Genomic DNA, 18,366 nt, shown 5'->3' on the forward strand with positions numbered 1-18,366 from the left:
CACACACACACACACACACACACACACACACACACACTGCCATCCAAAAGAAAAAAAAGGTTTCCGTGTGCAAATCTCAAAACTGGCAAAGAAAGCAGACTGGCAAGGAGGTGACAACATCAGACCAAAGGTGGGCATTGACTGGGCATCCCTGCATCTCTGAGCTCCTCAGTAGCCTGCCTCTGTGTGTGTGTGTGTTCGTTCCTTAGGCCTTTAGAATACAGATCAAAGAATCAGCCTTTATTTAAATGTGCAGATGTTCCCAGAGAATGGAAGGAAAAGGTGGGGGGGGGGAGAGAAAAAAGAAAAGCCCATGTCGGTGCTGAATATTTCTCAGATATTTTCAGCCTCTCTCCAAGCACAGGCCAGGGTAATTTTAGCAACCCGCAAGTGGAGAGCGGGTAACTGTTCCATTTTGCTTTCAAAGTGCTCAGATTCGCTCAATTGTGAGAGCCCATTCATTCTGCAGTTCAGCAAGTGGCCTTGAGGGGACAAAGCCATGCGCTCTGAAGAGGAGCAAGGGGCTCTGGCTTTGTAGCAGTGTTTGTGGATTCCCCCGAGCTGCTGTCTTTAGACGTGTGGGGCTTGATGACTGCAGTGTTTTCCTGTGGTTGAGGTTTTGGTTGCTGCTGTTGCTCTGATCCTTTTGAAAAAAATTTTTTTAATGAAACCTCTTTTATTATTTTTCATTTATTTATTTTTTTGCCGAGCTCTGCGGCACGTGGGATCTCAGTTCCCTGGCCAGGGATGGAACTCATGCCCCCTGAAGTGGAAGCGTGGAGTCCCAAACCACTGGACTCCCAGCCAGGGAGGTCCCTGCTCTGATCCTTCTTTAACTTGCTTACTTATGTAGCCAACAAATATATGCTGAATGCCAGCCGAATGCTAAGCACTGGGAGCCCAGGAATGAATGAAACGGGGGGGGGGGGTCCTTCGCCCCACAGAGTTCACAGCCGCGATGGAATAAATAGGCATTGCCTGCCTTTTCCCGGGAAAGTCCGCAGGCCGTGGGAGCCTTGGTGGAGGACCCCCAGCAGAGACTTGAGGACTCAGGGGTGGCAGGAAGAAACCCACCCAGAGGCTACACCACAGGCCCGTCCACCTGAGCTGTGCCAGAGGCTCCGGCCACAGTATGGCTAAAGGCACCCCTTCTCCTGGTCACCACCCCGTTGGTTTTGTTCTTGCAGCTGGGCTGACCTCTCTGATCCCGAAATCTGGCAAATGGTGATTCTTAGATCAGCTCAAACATTCATTTCAAGGGCTGTTCCATTTTTCTAGGCCAGCAGTTTCCAGGTTGGGCTCCAAGTCAGCGAAGTGCTTCAGGGTTGTCCCAGGACGGGACAGCCAAGCCAGCAGTGCTTTCATCTGAAGTCTTGCTGGGATTCCAGGACGGTTTTGTTGGAAAAAAATAATGGGACTACCCAAGTGCCCATCGATGGATGAAGGGATGGCGACATGGGGTCTGTACATACAATGGATATTACTCAGCCTTAAAAAGGAAGGAAAGTCTGACACATGCTGTGACATGGGTGAACCCTGAGGATGTTATGCTAGTGAAATAAGCCAGCCACAGAGAGACAAATACTGTCTGATTCCACTTAGGCGAGGTCCCTAGAGGAGTCAAATTCACAGAGACAGAAAGTAGAAGGGCGGGTGCCAGGGGCTGAGGGAGGAGGGATGGGGAGTTAGTGTGTTTTGTTCTGTTTTGGCTGCACTGTGTGGCATGCGGGATCTTAGTTCCCTGACCAGGTATCAGACCCACACCCCCTGCAGTGGAAACGCAGAGCCTTAACCGCTGGACCGCCAGGGAAGTTATTAAACTCATTAAACTCATTATTGTTTAATGAGTACAGAGCTCGGGAAGTTGAGAAAGTTCCAGAGATGGATGGTGGTGATGGTTGCACAACAATATGAATGTACTTGATGCCACTGAACTGTGCACTTAAAATTGGTTAAAATGGTCAATTTTATGTTATATATATTTTGCCACAATAAAAATTCAAAAGTAAAGGGGCTGATGGTTTAGGGAATAAGGAAGAGAATCAGATTTGGACCAAAGCTCCCAGATTACAGATGGGTTGCCTGCAGCCTAGAGAGTGCCTCACCCAGGGTCACTCGGAGTCAGAGCCCAGCTGCCCTGGACCCAGGTGGACAAGGTCCCAGTCCAGTGCTCACTCACCAACGTCTGGCTCGAAACCTCCCACAGAGCAAAGGACACGAGCTGCAGTACCACTGGTCCTTGGGGAGCACGTGTCAGGGCGCTCACTCACCACACCACGCCTGGTGGCAGCCGGAGGGGTGGGGCTTCCGCCAGCTGGTGCCGCTCGCCCCCTGCAGCTGACCTGTGTTTCCGTTGCAGATCGCATCCCTGCTCAAGGACAATGAGCGCATCCAGTCCACCCAGACTGTCACCCCCAATGATGAAGACAGTGACATCAAGAAAATCAAGAAGGTCTGTACCATCTCTCGGGGCTGGCAAAGCTGCCCTGGTCCTCTTTAGAGAGCCCCCTGGTGCAGCCCAGGGTCTGCAGTGTCCACTTACCGTCCCACTGCTCCCGGGCGTGCCATTCCCACCTCCGCTCCAAAGGCAGAATCAACAGCCCCCCACCCCTGACCAGCACCTCGTCGAGCCATGTCTTCTGGTTGTCTCTGTGAGGTAGGGTGGTTCAACCCATTTGATAGATAGGAGAACTGAGGCTCCAAGAGATGAAAGAGTGGATAGAGCCAGGGCAGGAACCCAGGCTGTGAGACTGTCAGCCGAGAGCTTTCCTCACAACCCTGGGCAGCCTCCATGAGACCCCAGGCCACATGTCCACTGTCACAGCCCTGCATGCCCACCCTCCCCCCAGCTACTGTCCTGCAAACACCTCCTCCTTTCATGCCCGGCAGAGGTCAGCATGGGATCCGGCCTCTGTGACACCCCTTAGCTGGCCCCACTGGTTTTACACTATTAGAGGCTCGGAGAGACATCTCAGAAGGTACCAGAAAGCTGCCCGGTGGCAGGGATACTGACCAGCACCGTGGGCCACCCCATGGAGGGGCGTGGGGGGGGGAAGAGTATGGTCTGTGTTTGCAGCTTGCCAGACTTGAAGCAGGGGAGCCTGACTCACCGTAAGAAAAACACACGAAACCAAAAAATCCTCCTTGTTGAGAGCGTAAAAGGACACCAGCGCCATCCAGACCAGAAAACTGCAAACTGGCATCCCACAGGCCAAGTTCAGCCTACCAGCATGTTTGGGGTTCTTAGCCCACACGGTGTTTCTTTTTTCCCTTTTTAATTTGTTGCCAGTGCTTTAAAAGCTAAATATTTCACATAAAAATATGTATTTCTGGTTTCTCAAAAATAGGAAGAGCTAACATTCATTACGCACTTTCCATGTGCCAGACACTATTCTAGGAGATTTATGCAGATTAATCTGTTCCTAACTAAAAGCCCTCTGAGGTTTTATTATTAGCTGCGTTTCACATGTGGGGTTGCTGAGGCACAGAAAGGCAGAGTGACTTCCCCAGGTCACACAGCTAAGTATTTGCAGAGTGACATTTAAACCTTGGCCACCAAGCTCCAGAGCCCACATCCTTCGTCACTGGGACGCACGATCTCTTGGAAAAGCAGAAGGTCTCGCAGCCCCGGGCCCACCTCCTGCACACGGTGACTGCTGGCCCCAGGCCAGGTGCTGTCCCATTAGTGCCCACCCAGCCGGCTTCAGGATCTATAGGACCTGCCAGGCCCCCATGGACATTGGGATTTGCCACCCGTGCTACCTGGGGTCTGAACCAAGCCCCGCCCAGGCAGGGATGCACTGGCCTTCCTTCTCTGCCATGGCCCCACTGGCCTTCCCGGCCCGTTTTGCAAAGCCATTCTGGTTGGAACATTTTTTTAAGTACCACCTGAAATGCACCTCCCTCCTTTTGTTTTCACCCTCCTGGGGCCTCAGAGCAAGCAATGCCCTCCTTTATCCAGAAAAGCTTCCTCTCTTCAAGGAGATCTGTCGTGCTGAGGCCAGGCCTCTCCTCCCCAGGGCAGACGTCCCTGGCCAAAGTTCTGCACCCGGACGGTTGCACCTGCTGTGCATGGCCAGTGCCCTTTGCAGCTGATAATATTTTGATGAGTGCCTTGGCAGGTGGCCCCTGGATCTCCAGGTGTCCCCAGCCCAGCGCCCTTGCTCCTGGGGCCCTGGGGCCCTCCCTGTGCAACCCCTGAGCTTGCACACAGCTCAGCAGCAGGAATGGTGGGAAGCTACATGGTGCCTTGATTGGAAGCGTGCATATCTTAAAACAGTTCTCTGTGTCTGTGAATCGAGGCCCTTCCCAAGTTCTTGCCAGAACGAGGCCAGGCCAAGCAGCTCGACTCCAAGTCGGGCAAGTCAAGTGTCTGTGTTCATTTCCCCGCGGAGGTAGAAGAGAGGCTCCAGGCGGGCGCTGATGAGGCCCAAGCATGAGATTAACTAATTTGCAGCACTGAATTTGATAATCGCCCTCTATCCAGACGAGCTTTCATTGAAACTTCGGGCTTTCAGGCCAGTCCTTAGGCAAGAAGAGGTGTGAGCCGTGCCCAGCACAGCCTGGCAACCCTCTATGCTCAAGCCCCCTCCCGTGATGGGGACTCGGGGCCACACTTTTCCTCCTTCAGAGGATGCTGCCAAAGCAACCTGGGGGATCTGGTTTAAGTGCAGAGGGCCGGGGCAGGGCCTGGGGATTTGCATTTCTAACAAGTTCTCGGGAGATGCTGATGCTCCCGTGCAGGGACCTCACTTTGAGTCCAGCCGTCATCTCGTTAGCCCCATGGCACAGATGGGAAACGGGCTTAGAGGAACCAAAGGGCTTGCCCGGCACCATGCAGGCAGAAGCACCAGGCCTGATCTTTTGCCTCAGCCCTTTTCCCTACGTGCCCGGCATGGGGGACAGCAGGGCCTTGGCCCCTGCCCTTGGGGCACTCACAGCCTGGAAGGACCAGAGCCGCTGAGGCTAACGGGAGACTCTCCCGCTGGTCTCGGCGCCCAGGTGCAGAGTTTCCTGCGGGGCTGGCTGTGCCGGCGCAAGTGGAAGACCATCATCCAGGACTACATCCGGTCGCCGCACGCCGACAGCATGCGGAAGAGGAACCAGGTGGTGTTCAGCATGCTGGAAGCCGAGGCCGAGTACGTGCAGCAGCTGCACATCCTTGTCAACAACTTCCTGCGCCCACTGCGGATGGCCGCCAGCTCCAAGAAGCCTCCCATCACCCACGACGATGTCAGCAGCATCTTCCTGAACAGGTGAGCACCCTGAAGCTCAGCCCCCCCCCACCCCGGAGCCCTTGGCTGAGGCGGGAAGAGGGAGCCTAGCCGCCACTGAACTTGGACATGAGCCCTTGACTAGTTCCTGCCAAGTGCAGAGGAGGAAACTGAGGCCCAGAGAGGAAGGAAGCTGCCCGAGGTCCCATGACGAGAAGTCAGTGCCCCAGCTATTACAGGCAGGAATGCAAATGGAGGCCCACGTAGTGTGTGTCTAAACTAGTGGTTCAACTGGGGCAATGCTGGGAGACTTTTTTTTTTTAATTTATTTTTTGCTTCAGAAGGATCAAGTAGGATCAATGGCTGGCAATCCCTGGGAGGCAATTTTTTTTGAATTTTTGAATTTTATTTTATTTATTTTTTTATACAGCAGGTTTTTATTAGTTATCCATTTTATACATATTAGTGTATATATGGGAGACATTTTTGATTGTCAAAACTTGGCGGGGCTGCAGGGGAGGGTTTGCGACTGGCATCTGGTGGGTAGAAATCAGGGATGCTGCTAAACATTCTACTGTGCACAGAGCAGTCTCCTACAGAAGAGAATTCTTCCACCAAAAATAATCGTGCCAAGGTTGAGAAACCCTGGTTTAAATGTTTACAAGTTATAAATCAAGCTACAGAAAACCAAATGGGTTCTATTCTTCTACCTTAATATCATCGTCATAACGATCTAGAAGCCAGGTCTAAATTTTTAGAATTCTGACTACCCTTAGAGTTGGGCTCTGTATCACACTACCCACATATCTTACGAAAGCAGTTACTTTTCCCAAATGGCGACTCTGGCCATTCGTATGGGGTTTGTGTTGCCTGAGAAGGCTGAGCTGATGGCTACCCTTCTGCTGTCAACCTCTTTTTAAAAGTGTTAGGAAATGGTTTAAATGAGCTTTTTGGTAGGCATTAAAATTGGGCAAACTAGGTAAAAGCAACAAATATGAAAACATATCAACAGAGTGCTATTTACAAATGATTCTCATTCAGGAATTAAAGTAAATCACTATGTGCTCCAGGTTGCTCATTCAGCTGCATTTCTTTTAAAGTATCCATCATTCAGTCATTTCACTAATTCCAGCTGGCCCTCATCCAAGCCCTCTGCAGAGGTGTTTGGGACCCAGGGTCACCTTCCCTGTGCCCTGCTCTTCCCCTTTACCTGCTAGTGTGCTGTGATGAGTTTAGGGACCTGTGGGGCACCCGGAAGGAGATGGGGTAGAGGCAGTGGACGTGGGTCTGATTCTGAGAGGTTGAGCCAGAGATGCTGAAAGTCACTGGTAGAAGGACAAGGACAGGGACATTGGGATGCTGACACCATGGATGTGACTGAGGTGTCAGAGTATGGGGACATGGTGGGGGTGGGGAGCAGGGGGAGGGGAGTGGCTTTTAGCCTCATTAGATCTTCTAGAAAAGGAATCACTGGGCCTTACAAGGTTGCTTTTTTTTTTTTTTTGCGGTACGCGGGCCTCTCACTGTTGTGGCCTCTCCCGTTGCGGAGCACAGGCTCTGGACGTGCAGGCTCAGCGGCCATGGCTCACGGGCCCAGCCGCTCCGCGGCATGAGGGATCTTCCCGGACCGAAGCACGAACCCGTGTCTCCTGCATTGGCAGGCGGACTCTCAACCACTGCACCACCAGGGAAGCCCAAGGTTGCTTTTTAATATACATTTCGAACACAGTTTTTAGAGAGTAAATAAATGCTTTGATTTCTTTATTCAAACAAAGAAAATAGGTATTATTGTTTTGTGAAATCAGGTAAGATTTTCTCCAGAAACTACAATTGGGTCTTTTAAACTCAATGACCTGGAATTTGGCTGAAAAGTGTGAAGAACTTGTTTCTTCCTGAATAAACTCCGGACAGCTCAGCTGGAGTCACAGCTTCTCAAATGTGAGCGCTGGGCCTCACCCTGAGCTTCTCAATCTGTAGGTCTGGAGAAGAGCATAGGGATGGCATTTCCAACAAGTTTGTAGGTGCAGCTGCTGCTGCAGGTCCCAGAGCACACAGAAATGAGAGGCTTGAGATAACCGCAGGGGACTGCCTGTATTGGAGGCTCGGCCACGGCCCTACTTGAGAAATACTTCAGGAAGCATTGTTATAGTTCTAGGTTGTTTGTGCTTTCCTTGCATTTTAGGCCACAGTTGCAAACTTTTGGTGACCGTTTATCATAGCCACTAAGAGATAAATGTGCCCTTTTGTATTTATTTAATCTTTGCATAATTTTGTTACACTGCATTCAATGGAATTCTTTTCACCTGTAATCTTTGGTTAAGAGTATTCATACCAACTCACAGAATGTGTTCAAAAATTGTTTGAAGAAAATCACAACATGGTTTTATATTTTTGTCTGTTAATCACTGCATGGATCAGATCAGATGCCTTTAACTGAGAATAAACAGGAGGGAAGAAAGTCCCCTCTTTTGCCGGTGTCCTTCCAGGCCCCTGCAAGGCCTGTTTCTCCTTTTCCACAATGAGCCCAAGGTTGACTGTTTCCCATCTTAGCAGTCTCATTGATCCTGGTCAAAATAGCCCCAGCCTGATCAATCGTTAAGGCCTCCAGAATATGGACTCTAGTGGTCCTCGGAAACACTGACCAGGGAATGGGACCTGCCGCTTGTAGGTGTTGGAGAATCAAAGGAGAGCTCATGTAAAGCATCTAGTACAGAGCCCAGCATAGCCCAAGTGCTCATAAGAGCTAGACATTATTACAACAAGAAAGCTTCACTATGACGCACCCTGTGAAAAACTGAATTCAAATCTAATGTGGAGGGAACACTTCTCAACTCATTCTGTGAGGCCGGCATTACTCTAATACCGAAATCAGACAAAGACATTATGAGGAAAGAACACTGCAGACCCATATTGCTCATGATCATAGATGCAAAATATTATAAAATCGAATCCAGAAATATATAAAAAGGGTAATACATCATGACCAAGTGGAATTTATCCTAGGAATGCAAGGTTGGTTCAACGTTGAAAATTAATCAAATATGTTTTACTATATTTTCTTACAATATTAAGTAAGAAGAACCAATGATCCTATCAATGGATGCCAATCTGATGTGACTGGCTTCTCTCCACCCACTGGCCCCTGTTCTCAATCGGGAGCAGGCTGGAATTCTCTCCTTCCCCTGGGGCTCAGGGTGGGGCAGGAAGAGCTAGAAAATGACTGCCTTCTAATCATTCACCCCTCACTATATGATCCACTGGGCACATAAGAGTATAAGCTTCACTGTCTTAACCTCTGTGCTTTTTGTGAGCACAAAGAACAGCTGAAAATTTTTTTTCATTAACTGTATAGCAACCCTGCACAGCCCTTTGCGTGACTGAATGTTTTGGACTACACTCACCACGATAAGATGGTGTTTTGTGGGGCCTGCTTGGTGCCAGGCTCTCTGTAAGCACTTGGCCTACGTAATTTCCAATCCTCAGAGATGCCCCATGAGGCTGGAACCAGAGATCAGAGAGGTGACGGGGTGTGCTCAGGGTTCGGGTGGGCTGTGATTTTAACCCAGTTCTGTTTTATGTGAAGGCCTGTGCTTCCCGCCTGCTGCCCTGTTAAATAATGGGCTGGAATCTTCACCGACCCCCATCCTCCTTCCCCCCATGCCTGCTCATCACAGCCCAGGTCTCAGCACGTGCTCCTGCCCACGCTTGCACTGTCGAGAACTTTCGATTGTATGTGAGCCCAGCCTTCCCTCTTACCGTGTAGGTGCTGTGGAGGCCGGATCTGGGACATGAACCGTCCAGGTCTCCCTGCCTCGGACCACAGCACAGAGTCTGTATGTGTCACAGGTCAAGGGCGGAGGCTGCCAGCCCACTCACTAGAAGGCATTTCTGCATATAGCTTTCCCCTGATTTACATTTAGGCTGAAATGTATAGCCACATTAGATACCTGATGCTAATTTGGTGATTTCATTTGCTGGAGCTCTTTAAAAGACGTCCTTAAGGGCTTCCCTGGTGGCACAGTGGTTGAGAGTCCGCCTGCCGATGAAGGGGACACGGGTTCGTGCCCCGGTCCAGGAAGATCCCACATGCGGCGGAGCGGCTGGGCCCGTGAGCCATGGCCGCTGAGCCTGCGTGTCTGGAAAAAATTGGCATATAAAAATGAAGTCATTGAGAAGAGAGAGGCCTCTCTCCAGGTTGGCAGATTCACGGAGGATGCTGCAGAGCTGGGCAGGGGGTTAATTGTGTGCTTTTCGAATGCTGCGGGGGGAATCTTTGAAGTAAACATGTGCACCAGGTTTCGTTTACCCGAAGCAATGAGCATATACTCTTGGGCTATTTCCCTTTAATAAAAACCATGCCCAGCAACGTGTGCTGGGAACCACAGGCATTGCCCCGTGATGAGAGGCATCCCGCCTGGGAGACAGATGGTTCCTATCTTGATGCCCGCTCTGATTGATTGGCAGTGGTTGCCTGGGGTCCTGGGTCGAGAAGAATGATGAGGCTCAGTGGGGGCGTGTGCTGCCATCAATTCATCTTGTCTGCATGGGCTGGGGAGTGAGGAGGGACAGGCACAGGGTGAGGCTGGAGTGAAGAGGCCTGGCTTTGCCCTCCACGGGCCAAGCCCTGTGTACCTAGGACCAGCCTTGGGCAAGTCACACTCCTTTCTGGGCTCAAGAAGGGAGCCAGGCAAAATGAGCACTTGCCAAAGCAGACAAGTCACTTCCTCTCCCTAGAATTCTTCCCACCCTACTGTCATTCCTGTTTTCCTTATGACAGCTGTCTCCTACTCTTTTTTCATGTCTTTCCTTGGATGTCCCTGACCACCCCCATGCCCCTTGTCACCGTTGGCTTATGTTCCCTGGCTGTGTGCTTCCAGGGCCCCCATGCTGCCCCTTTTGTAGCATTCATTGCACTTAAATAATGATTTCTTCTGTGTATAGAGTCCCTGCTGGACTATAAGTGTGCAGGGCCATAGAATATAGTTGCCCCGGCTGTGCACTGCACAATTCAGGGACAACATTCACATAGACTAGGGATCAGCAAACTTCTTCTGTCAAGGGTCAGAGAGTAAATATTTTAGGCCTTGTGGGCCAGAGGGTCTCTGTCAAAACTAGGTGGTCTTAGGCAATCCTAAATGAATGGGTGTTGCTGTGTTCCAATAAACCTTGACTTATGGACACTAAAATGTGAATTTCATCTAATTTTTACTTATCATAAAATATTCTTTTGATTTTTTTTCAACCATTTAAAATTATAAAAAATCCTTCTAAGCTTACAGGCTGTACAAAAACAGAAAGTGAGCCAGCATTCTGGATGGCAAGATTCTGTGTCGTAAAGATGTCATTTCACCCAAAACATGCTATAAACTCAATATAATTCCAATCGAAGTGCAGCCTAGCAGAGTGATTTTAATGTTCAATTGAAGGAGTAAAATGCATGTAAATAGATAATAATGTTCTGAAAAAAACAATGAAAGAAACATTTCCTACATTAATTAAAATGTATTATAGGCTTATAAATATATTAAAAGTAATGAAAACAGCATGAGAAATATTGCCAGAATAGGCCAATAGTCCATCAAAATAAAATACAAAGTCCAGAAACAGACTTAGGCATGTATGAGAATTTAGTAACAAAAAAAGGCAGCCTAGCAAAGCAGTGAACGCAGCAGGAGTATTTGATAAATAAAATGAAGCAATTGACTAAACAAACTGAGAGAAAGATTACGTTTATATCCTTTACTCACGTCCTACACCAAAGTAAACTCTAGTTAAGTATTTATGTGTAAAAATGAAATAGTAAAATAAAATATAGGTGAGTGTGTATGCAGTCTAAGAGTGGGAAAAGACATGATGCCTGAAGCAAGAAAACAGAAAGAAAATCTCATAGGGCAAAATGGAAAAACTTCAAAAAACACCAAACACCAAATCAGTGAGCAAATAGCTGAGCAAAAAGATATCTGCAATGTATATGTTAAGATTATACGCTTAGGGCTTCCCTGGTGGCGCAGTGGTTGAGAGTCCGCCTGCCGATGCAGGGGATGCGGGTTCGTGCCCTGGTCCGGGAGGATCCCACATGCCGCGGAGCGGCTGGGCCCGTGAGCCATGGCCGCTGAGCCTGCGCGTCCGGAGCCTGTGCTCCGCAACGGGAGAGGCCACAACAGTGAGAGGCCCGCGTACCGCAAAAAAAAAAAAAAAAAAAAAAAAAAAAAAATGATTATACGCTCAATATGGAGAGTTATTTTAAATTAATAAAAGTGAAAATAGTAAATGGACATGACTTGGCAGTTCCCAAAAGAAGAAATTCAAATGGCCAATACAAAGGAAAAATGTTCAACCAACCCACTCACAATGATTTTGTAAAGCAAATCGAATCAAAATGAGATCATTTTTTTCTTATCGGATAGGTAACAATGGTAGTTTCTGAGTCGTAGGATGACAAGTGAAATCCTCACAGTTTATAGTACTTTAAAAACAGAGGCTTCATCTACTATATTTTTATAGTCCCAGCTTATGATGTTCCTAATGTGCTACCCTACAAGTCCATGCCGTGAATCCTGCACAGTGCATCCTGCAGCCGTCTGTGGGAGCTGCCCAGGAATGGGGCCCTGAGTCTTGCTGTGGTGGTGCTTGGGGTCATCCAGAGCCTCCCAGTTCCCCAGGAACCCCTGAAAGTCCTCCTACCTCCACCCTCCCCCACATCAGGGCCCACGTTCTCCCTTCTGTGCACTTTCACGCACCCCTGGACTGGTCTCTTTTGAATTTTTCTAAGGGTCTTCCCATGTGGACGACTAAAGTTCTTCACATTGGTACAGTACATGTTTATCTATTCAGTAACTAGTTCAGGGGCCACAGACAGGAAGAAACCAGCCCTGTCAAGGGTGAATCTGTCACAGACTTGTTACCTGAAAACTGCAAATGACTTCAGCCATCAGGTGGGGCCCCTAGTCCAGAAATCACAGAGTCATCACACCTGGGGGGGCCTGTTCTTTTGGGACTTTAGGGAGATGACAGTTAACTCACGGTAATGAGAGGACCCACTCTCAGGAATGAGAACTCGGAGTGTTTCTGCTACTTGGATACTTGTTAAAGGCCCTAGCGGTTCCAGCCCTTCTGCACATCCTGCGGGTGTGATGGAGTTACAGGCCCTGCTCTTCAGCCGTAGGTGCTGTGTTCTGTTCTGACTCCCCACCACCACCTCTCACCTCCCTCACCCCTTTCTCTCTTGCAGCCCTCCCTTCTTTTCTTTTTCACACCCTTTTTCTCCCCACCCACCCTGTTTTCTCTGCAGAGTGGGGTGCTCAGGGCATTTCAAACTCCTCTGGGGTCAGGGAGCCCCGTGCCTCCCAAGCCGACCGTGAACATGAGGTCCCAGGCCCCCATTGGCCTCCTGTGCCTCACAACTCAGGGGCGTCTCTGCGCCCACCCAGTGCCTTCCACTTCCTGCCCTTGTCCTGAGAATGTGAGACCCCAGGATGGGGGTTTGCCTTCAGGACACAGACTCCTGGGAGAGGGGACAGCACCCAGTGACAGAGCCAGTGGGGACTTGAGGGGGCCAGGGAAGCCGGCAGCCGGCTTCACGGGCATTTGACTGCATGCTTAGAAAAACTGTGCTTAATTTGAGGCTCTGCTGTCACCATCCTGAAATTCTTAATCATTTGTTAACAAGGGGCCGGCATGTTTGTTTTGCGTTAGGCCCCATAGACTGTAGGGTCCATCCCACTGATGGGGTTTCTTGTAAGGTCTCACCTGAGAAGGTTTGCTGCTATAGTCCCACAGGCAGTGACAGCCCCTGCCCTCTCCCCTGGGGCCCCTCAGCTCTACTGAACTTGGGGGGAGGGGACACCTGGAAGGAGAGGAACTCCTAGCCGGAGCTTACCCTGTGCTTTCTCTTCCAGCGAGACCATCATGTTTTTGCACCAGATCTTTTACCAAGGCCTGAAGGCCCGCATCTCCAGCTGGCCCACTCTGGTCCTCGGTGAGTAGCAGCCCTGGCAGAGGTATCCTGCCCCTCCGCCCCCATCCCCACCTGAGAAGTCCCTGTGCAGGGGCCACACCTCCTGGCTGGTGGCACTTTTGTCCTTCCCGAATGTAACAGAGTGGCCCCTTAAAAACTCACAGAATCCCCCAGAGGGAGCAGAAGAGGAAAGAGAAGTTGGCAAAAGCTACACTTCTAGGAGGAAGTGATATATTTTTAGTTTCTTATCTGCTTTTCCCTTTTAAAAATAATATATAGGTATCCATTTGAGAAAATCTGAGAATCCAGAAAAGTAGGAAACATTTAAAAATATCAACGTTTCTGCTTCCCAAAGATAACTACTGTAAACACTTTGGTGTGTTTCCTTCCAATTTTTTTCCTATGCATAGATCTTGGGGTTGTTTTTTTTTCCATTTTACATAATTGCAAACATACTGAATATAGAATTTGAATCTTGCTGTGGGTTTTTCTTTTTTTTTACTTAACATAATTGCATAAGTGTTTTCTCAAGCTGAAAGTATGCTTTTTGATGGCTGTATAATGTTCCAGTGCCCCGTGAATCTGCCACCATCTATGTAGCCATCTCCCTTCGTCGACTCTTAAAGTTGTTCTACCTTTTTGCTACTAAAAATAATCATCCCTGCATGTGAAGTTGTCTCCATATTAGAGAGCATTCCCCTGAGACAGGTGTCCAGAAGTAGAATTACTGAAACAATGGGGATGGACTCCCCGCTGTGTACACATTGTCACATGGCTCTCCAAGCCCTCACTCCTGTGAGTGATGTACAGGAGTGCGTCCCACATCCTGCCCCTCCCACACTGGGTCCCATCTTCCTTTCACTTAATTCAATAGGAAAAGGTGAGTGTTGGTGTCACTTCCATTATGGGGTCGAGGGAACAGGCTCAGGGAGGTGAAAGGACAGCTGAGGCTAAAAAGGCTCCTCTGCCCACGGGCCAGGAGACTTCCAGGGGGAGTGGCACCATTTTGTTTTTCTCCAAGGTCAAAATAAGAAGCAGCCCTAGAAAGACAAAGGCTGCACTTTCTGTAGTCATACAGCTGAAGAGGTTGTCCACTGGGTAGTTGGATACCCTACATGAGAGCTCCCACTTAGAGTTTGTTCCAAGGAAAGCTTGTCTTTCTTTTTTTTTTATTTTATTGAAGTATGGTTGATTTACAATGTTGTGTTAATTTCCACTGTATAGCAAAGTGATTCAGTTATACATATATATACATTCTTTTTTTTAATATTCTTTTCCATTATGGTTTATCATAGGATACTGAATATAGTTCTCTGTGCTATACAGTAGGACCTTGTTGTTTATCCGTTCTATATACAAAAGCTTACATCAGCTGACCCCAACCTCCCCTTCATCCCTCCCCCACCTCCCCTCCCCCTTGGCAACCAGAATTCTGTTCTCTATGTCTGTGAGTCTGTTTCTGTTTCGTAGCTAAGTTCATTTGTGTCGTGTTTTAGATTCCACATATCAGTGACACCATATGATATTTGTCTACTCTTTCTGACTTACTTCACTTTGTATGATCATTTCTAGTTGCATTGTCTTTCTTTTTAATGGGGTTGGTAAGCAGAGGTTTTAGAGGGTCCGTCCCATCCCATCAAGTGTTGAAAGGCAGGTTTGGGCTTTGGGGAGCTAGAAGGACAGGATGTTAGATACCCAGGAGGTTGAGACAGACGGGGGGTTGAGCAGGGGGTCCACCTCACTGAGCCAGGGGCTGCAGAGCTGGGGAGGCCTGGAAGGACAGGGACAGAGGGACAAAGGGGACAACAGGTGAAGGGACAGAGACTCCGGAAAGCATATCATGGGGCGGAAAGCGCTGGAATGGGGGAGTTGGAAAACCTGGTTCCAGGCCAGCTCCTGACTCACCTCGTGACCTCTGACAGGTCACAGTCACAGGTGGGACACTCTGGGAGGGGGGGCCCCTGGGGACCCCTCAGCATAACAGCCTGGCAGAGCCAGGGCACTGGGGGGAGTGGACTACAAAGCATTTACAACAGGGGCCTCAGCCAACCCCAGGGAAGCTCGGGAACTGAGGTGGCCCTTCAGGGACATCCCCTATCGAGCCAGGGGCCGGCCTTCACACCCAGACCTGGACCTGTCCCCGGGTTCCAGCTTGTGCAAGGCAGCTTCCTTCAGCTGAGAGCAGTTCCCAGCAAGGGAGAACCCAGCTGAGAGCCACCCACACTGGTGGCAGCTGGGGAACAAGTGCCTGGGTCCAGAAGGGGTTCCGGGGGGCACACCGCAGCACCCTCTGTACCTCCTTTCTCTGACCTCCGGTACACAGGTGTCAGACTAGACAGGGCTCTATCTGAAAAACCTGTGAATCTGCTGTGGTCTCAATGCCTGGGGCCACCCTGTCTGGCCTAGGAGAGGGCAGTGGTGACTTAGTCATCTCCGAAGGCAGGGGTCTCTCTGGGATGGGGCTTTGAGCTGCGCCCCGACCTCCCCGGGTGGGGCTCGGGGAGCCGAGGGCGCCCCCGCTGCCCGCTGAGTCCCGCCTCCTTCCAGCCGACCTGTTCGACATCCTGCTGCCCATGCTCAACATCTACCAGGAGTTCGTCCGCAACCACCAGTACAGCCTGCAGATCCTGGCGCACTGCAAGCAGAACCGCGACTTCGACAAGCTGCTGAAGCACTACGAGGCCAAGCCCGACTGCGAGGAGAGGACGCTGGAGACCTTCCTCACCTACCCCATGTTCCAGGTGTGCCCTCCCCGTCTGCCAGGGCGCATGCGCCAGGAGGGCTGCGGCTGACTGGGGGCCAGGGCGCGGAGTGCCGAGGGCCACGGCCGTGCAAACCCCCGGTGGCCTGGAGAACGAACAGGGTTAGGACCCTCCGCCGACCCTGGCTGGTGGAGGCCGTGCAGGAAGTGAGGGGCAGCTCCTGGTCCTGAGTCTGTCTCCAGGTCCTACCTTCTGCAGGGGAGAACCTCAAGCTCTGGGCTCTCGTCCCAGACAAGACCCTGGAAGAGCCTCCAAGTTAAGAGAGTCTGGGATCAGAAGTGCAGTGGGTGTCATTCCTCAGCCCCGCTCATGGGGGTCCTCGGAGCTGAGAGCCCCCTTCTCTGCCCACCCTGCCCCCCTTCCATCTGTCTGCCCTGCTCCGTCTCTCTCTTGCTTCATCTCTGTCTCTCTCTCCCTGCCTCTGTCTCTCTGGCCCTCTGGCCCTGTCCCCGCCTCTCCCCACTGCAGATCCCCCGGTACATCCTGACGCTGCACGAGCTCCTGGCCCACACCCCTCACGAGCATGTGGAGCGCAACAGCCTGGACTACGCCAAGTCCAAACTGGAGGAGCTGTCCAGGTGAGCCCCGCTGGGGTCCCACACCGGTCGGCAGGCCAAGGCTGAGGGTGCCCCCACCCGGGGTTTGCTGAACCCCAGATGGGAAAAGCTCGTGCTCCGGTTAGGATTCCGAGGTGAGGGCACCCACAGCTCATCCCACCTGGAAGCCGGCTCCCCAGGAGCAGTCTGAGGGGTTTACAGCTCCAGCCCAGGTGGGCACCCAGTGAGATGGGATGGAGGGTACACCATCCCTGGCACAGATGGGGTCCGAGGAAGGGCCCTGGGCACTTAGTGGGCCCATCTTCCAGGTCAGGGATCTGCCCAGGACTCGCAGGCACTCTCTGCCCGTTTCCTCGGTTCTCCAGTGTCCATGTGTCAAAACCGGTGGCTTTAGGAGCCCCAGGGGGGTCCTGGGTGTCGGGCTTTCATGTGCCTCAGGCTCCGTTCAGCAGCAGGCAGTGTCCGTGGGTGGACAGGCCATGGTTGGGCCACCGTCAGAGGCCACAGCCCCCCTAGTCAAGGCCCTCCCCGTCCTCCCTCACTCCCCGAAGCCCAAGGAACGTCCTCGCTGCACGGGCAGGAGCCGAAGGACTGGAGGGAGGCACTGCCACAGCCCAGGCAACAGGGGACATGGCCACACCAGGGGGTGGCTGTGGAGGTGAGGACTCTGGAGTTCTCTGAAGGTGGAACCTCCAAGAGTTTCTGATGGATGAGAGGTGAGGAGAGAGAGAGAAAATGAGAGTCGAGGGTGATTCCAGAGTTTTCTGCCAAGCAGCCAGAAGGATGCATTGCTGTTGTGCAAGATGGAGAAGGCGCCAGAGGGGCAGGTTTGGAGGGGGGGAGTCTTCCTCGCCACGTTGGAGTTTTACTTGGGGGTGTCTTGGACCTGAGAAGGACAACAGCGGCGGAAATAACAAAAAGGGAGTCGGTGTTTGAGTCTGGAGTTCAGGGAGCCAAGATATACCAGATCGTCAGCTCGGAGATGGTATTTAGAGTCACAAGGCTGGTGAGATCACCAAGGGAGTGAGTTTAGGCAGGAATGAGGTATGAACCAAGGGCTGAGCCTGGGGCCTCCACCGGTGCAGGCCAAGAGGTGAGGGGGGGGGCCTTGTGGTCAGAGATAGGCGGCCAGGAGCTGCAAAGGAGGATGGGTCTGCAGGGTGTGGGGTTCAGCCCTCAGCCCTACCCGGGGCCCTGCCGACCACTCAGAGCCCTAAAAGGCTGCCCAAGTCCAACGAGTGGCAGGCGGTGAGGCCATGGCTCCCGGCTGGACAGAGGGAGGACCAGGCTGGACCAGGGCAGGGCACAGGCCCCAGAGCGGAGGATTAGGGAGGAGATGTAATCAGGGCGTGATTGCAGACAAACAAAACCATCATGGGGCGTGGACCCCGATTCTCTCATGCCCCAGGGAGCCAGATCCTGCGTACTCTTCCCCAAACAGAAGACTTGGGACCCCCTTGAGGCTGTGAGTTCCTCGACACCGCGGGATGCCCTGTCCCAGTGCAGGCAGGTGTGCAGGCAGCACCCCAATCCCCTCCCCCCGCACCCCGGGTCCTGGGTGTGCAGCCTGCTTTTCTTTTGTCCCCCATCACCTGCACCTAGCCCTGAACCCAGCCTGAGCGGCACAGAAAAGCGTTTTCCCATCACGTGACAACAGCCCTTTCTTCCTCCTGGCGCCCTCTCCTGGGGCCTGAGGAAAGCTCCAGCCCTGACAGGAAGCCAGCAACCAAGCCCTCCCTGGCAGTGCTCAGAACCCTGCACCCCTCTCCCCTCGGGACTGGATGTCTCCTACCTCTGGCCTTTGTCCCACTTTGTCTCCAGAACCCCTAACTCCTGGGCTCACTGATAACCCAGGTCCTCACTTCCGGTTCCCCCAG

General features: G+C 51.5%; 1 protein-coding gene across 3 annotated transcripts in view; it reads left to right on the forward strand.

Annotated features, from left to right (window-relative positions):
* RASGRF1 (Ras protein specific guanine nucleotide releasing factor 1) overlaps nt 1–18,366 on the forward strand; it is a 105,562-nt gene that overhangs the window by 32,348 nt on the left and 54,848 nt on the right. For 2 of the 3 annotated variants that reach the window (XM_060095378.1, XM_060095379.1), the window contains exons 4-8: nt 2,360–2,452; nt 5,002–5,255; nt 13,112–13,191; nt 15,718–15,911; nt 16,401–16,510. In XM_060095378.1, coding sequence (XP_059951361.1) covers nt 2,360–2,452; nt 5,002–5,255; nt 13,112–13,191; nt 15,718–15,911; nt 16,401–16,510 — 731 coding nt within the window. Of the gene's footprint in view, nt 1–2,359; nt 2,453–5,001; nt 5,256–13,111; nt 13,192–15,717; nt 15,912–16,400; nt 16,511–18,366 lie in introns of those variants that run through there. The other variant, XM_060095380.1, reaches the window with a different exon arrangement.

Source organism: Mesoplodon densirostris, chromosome 4, assembly GCF_025265405.1.
Source record: "Mesoplodon densirostris isolate mMesDen1 chromosome 4, mMesDen1 primary haplotype, whole genome shotgun sequence".
Lineage (NCBI taxonomy): Eukaryota > Metazoa > Chordata > Mammalia > Artiodactyla > Ziphiidae > Mesoplodon > Mesoplodon densirostris.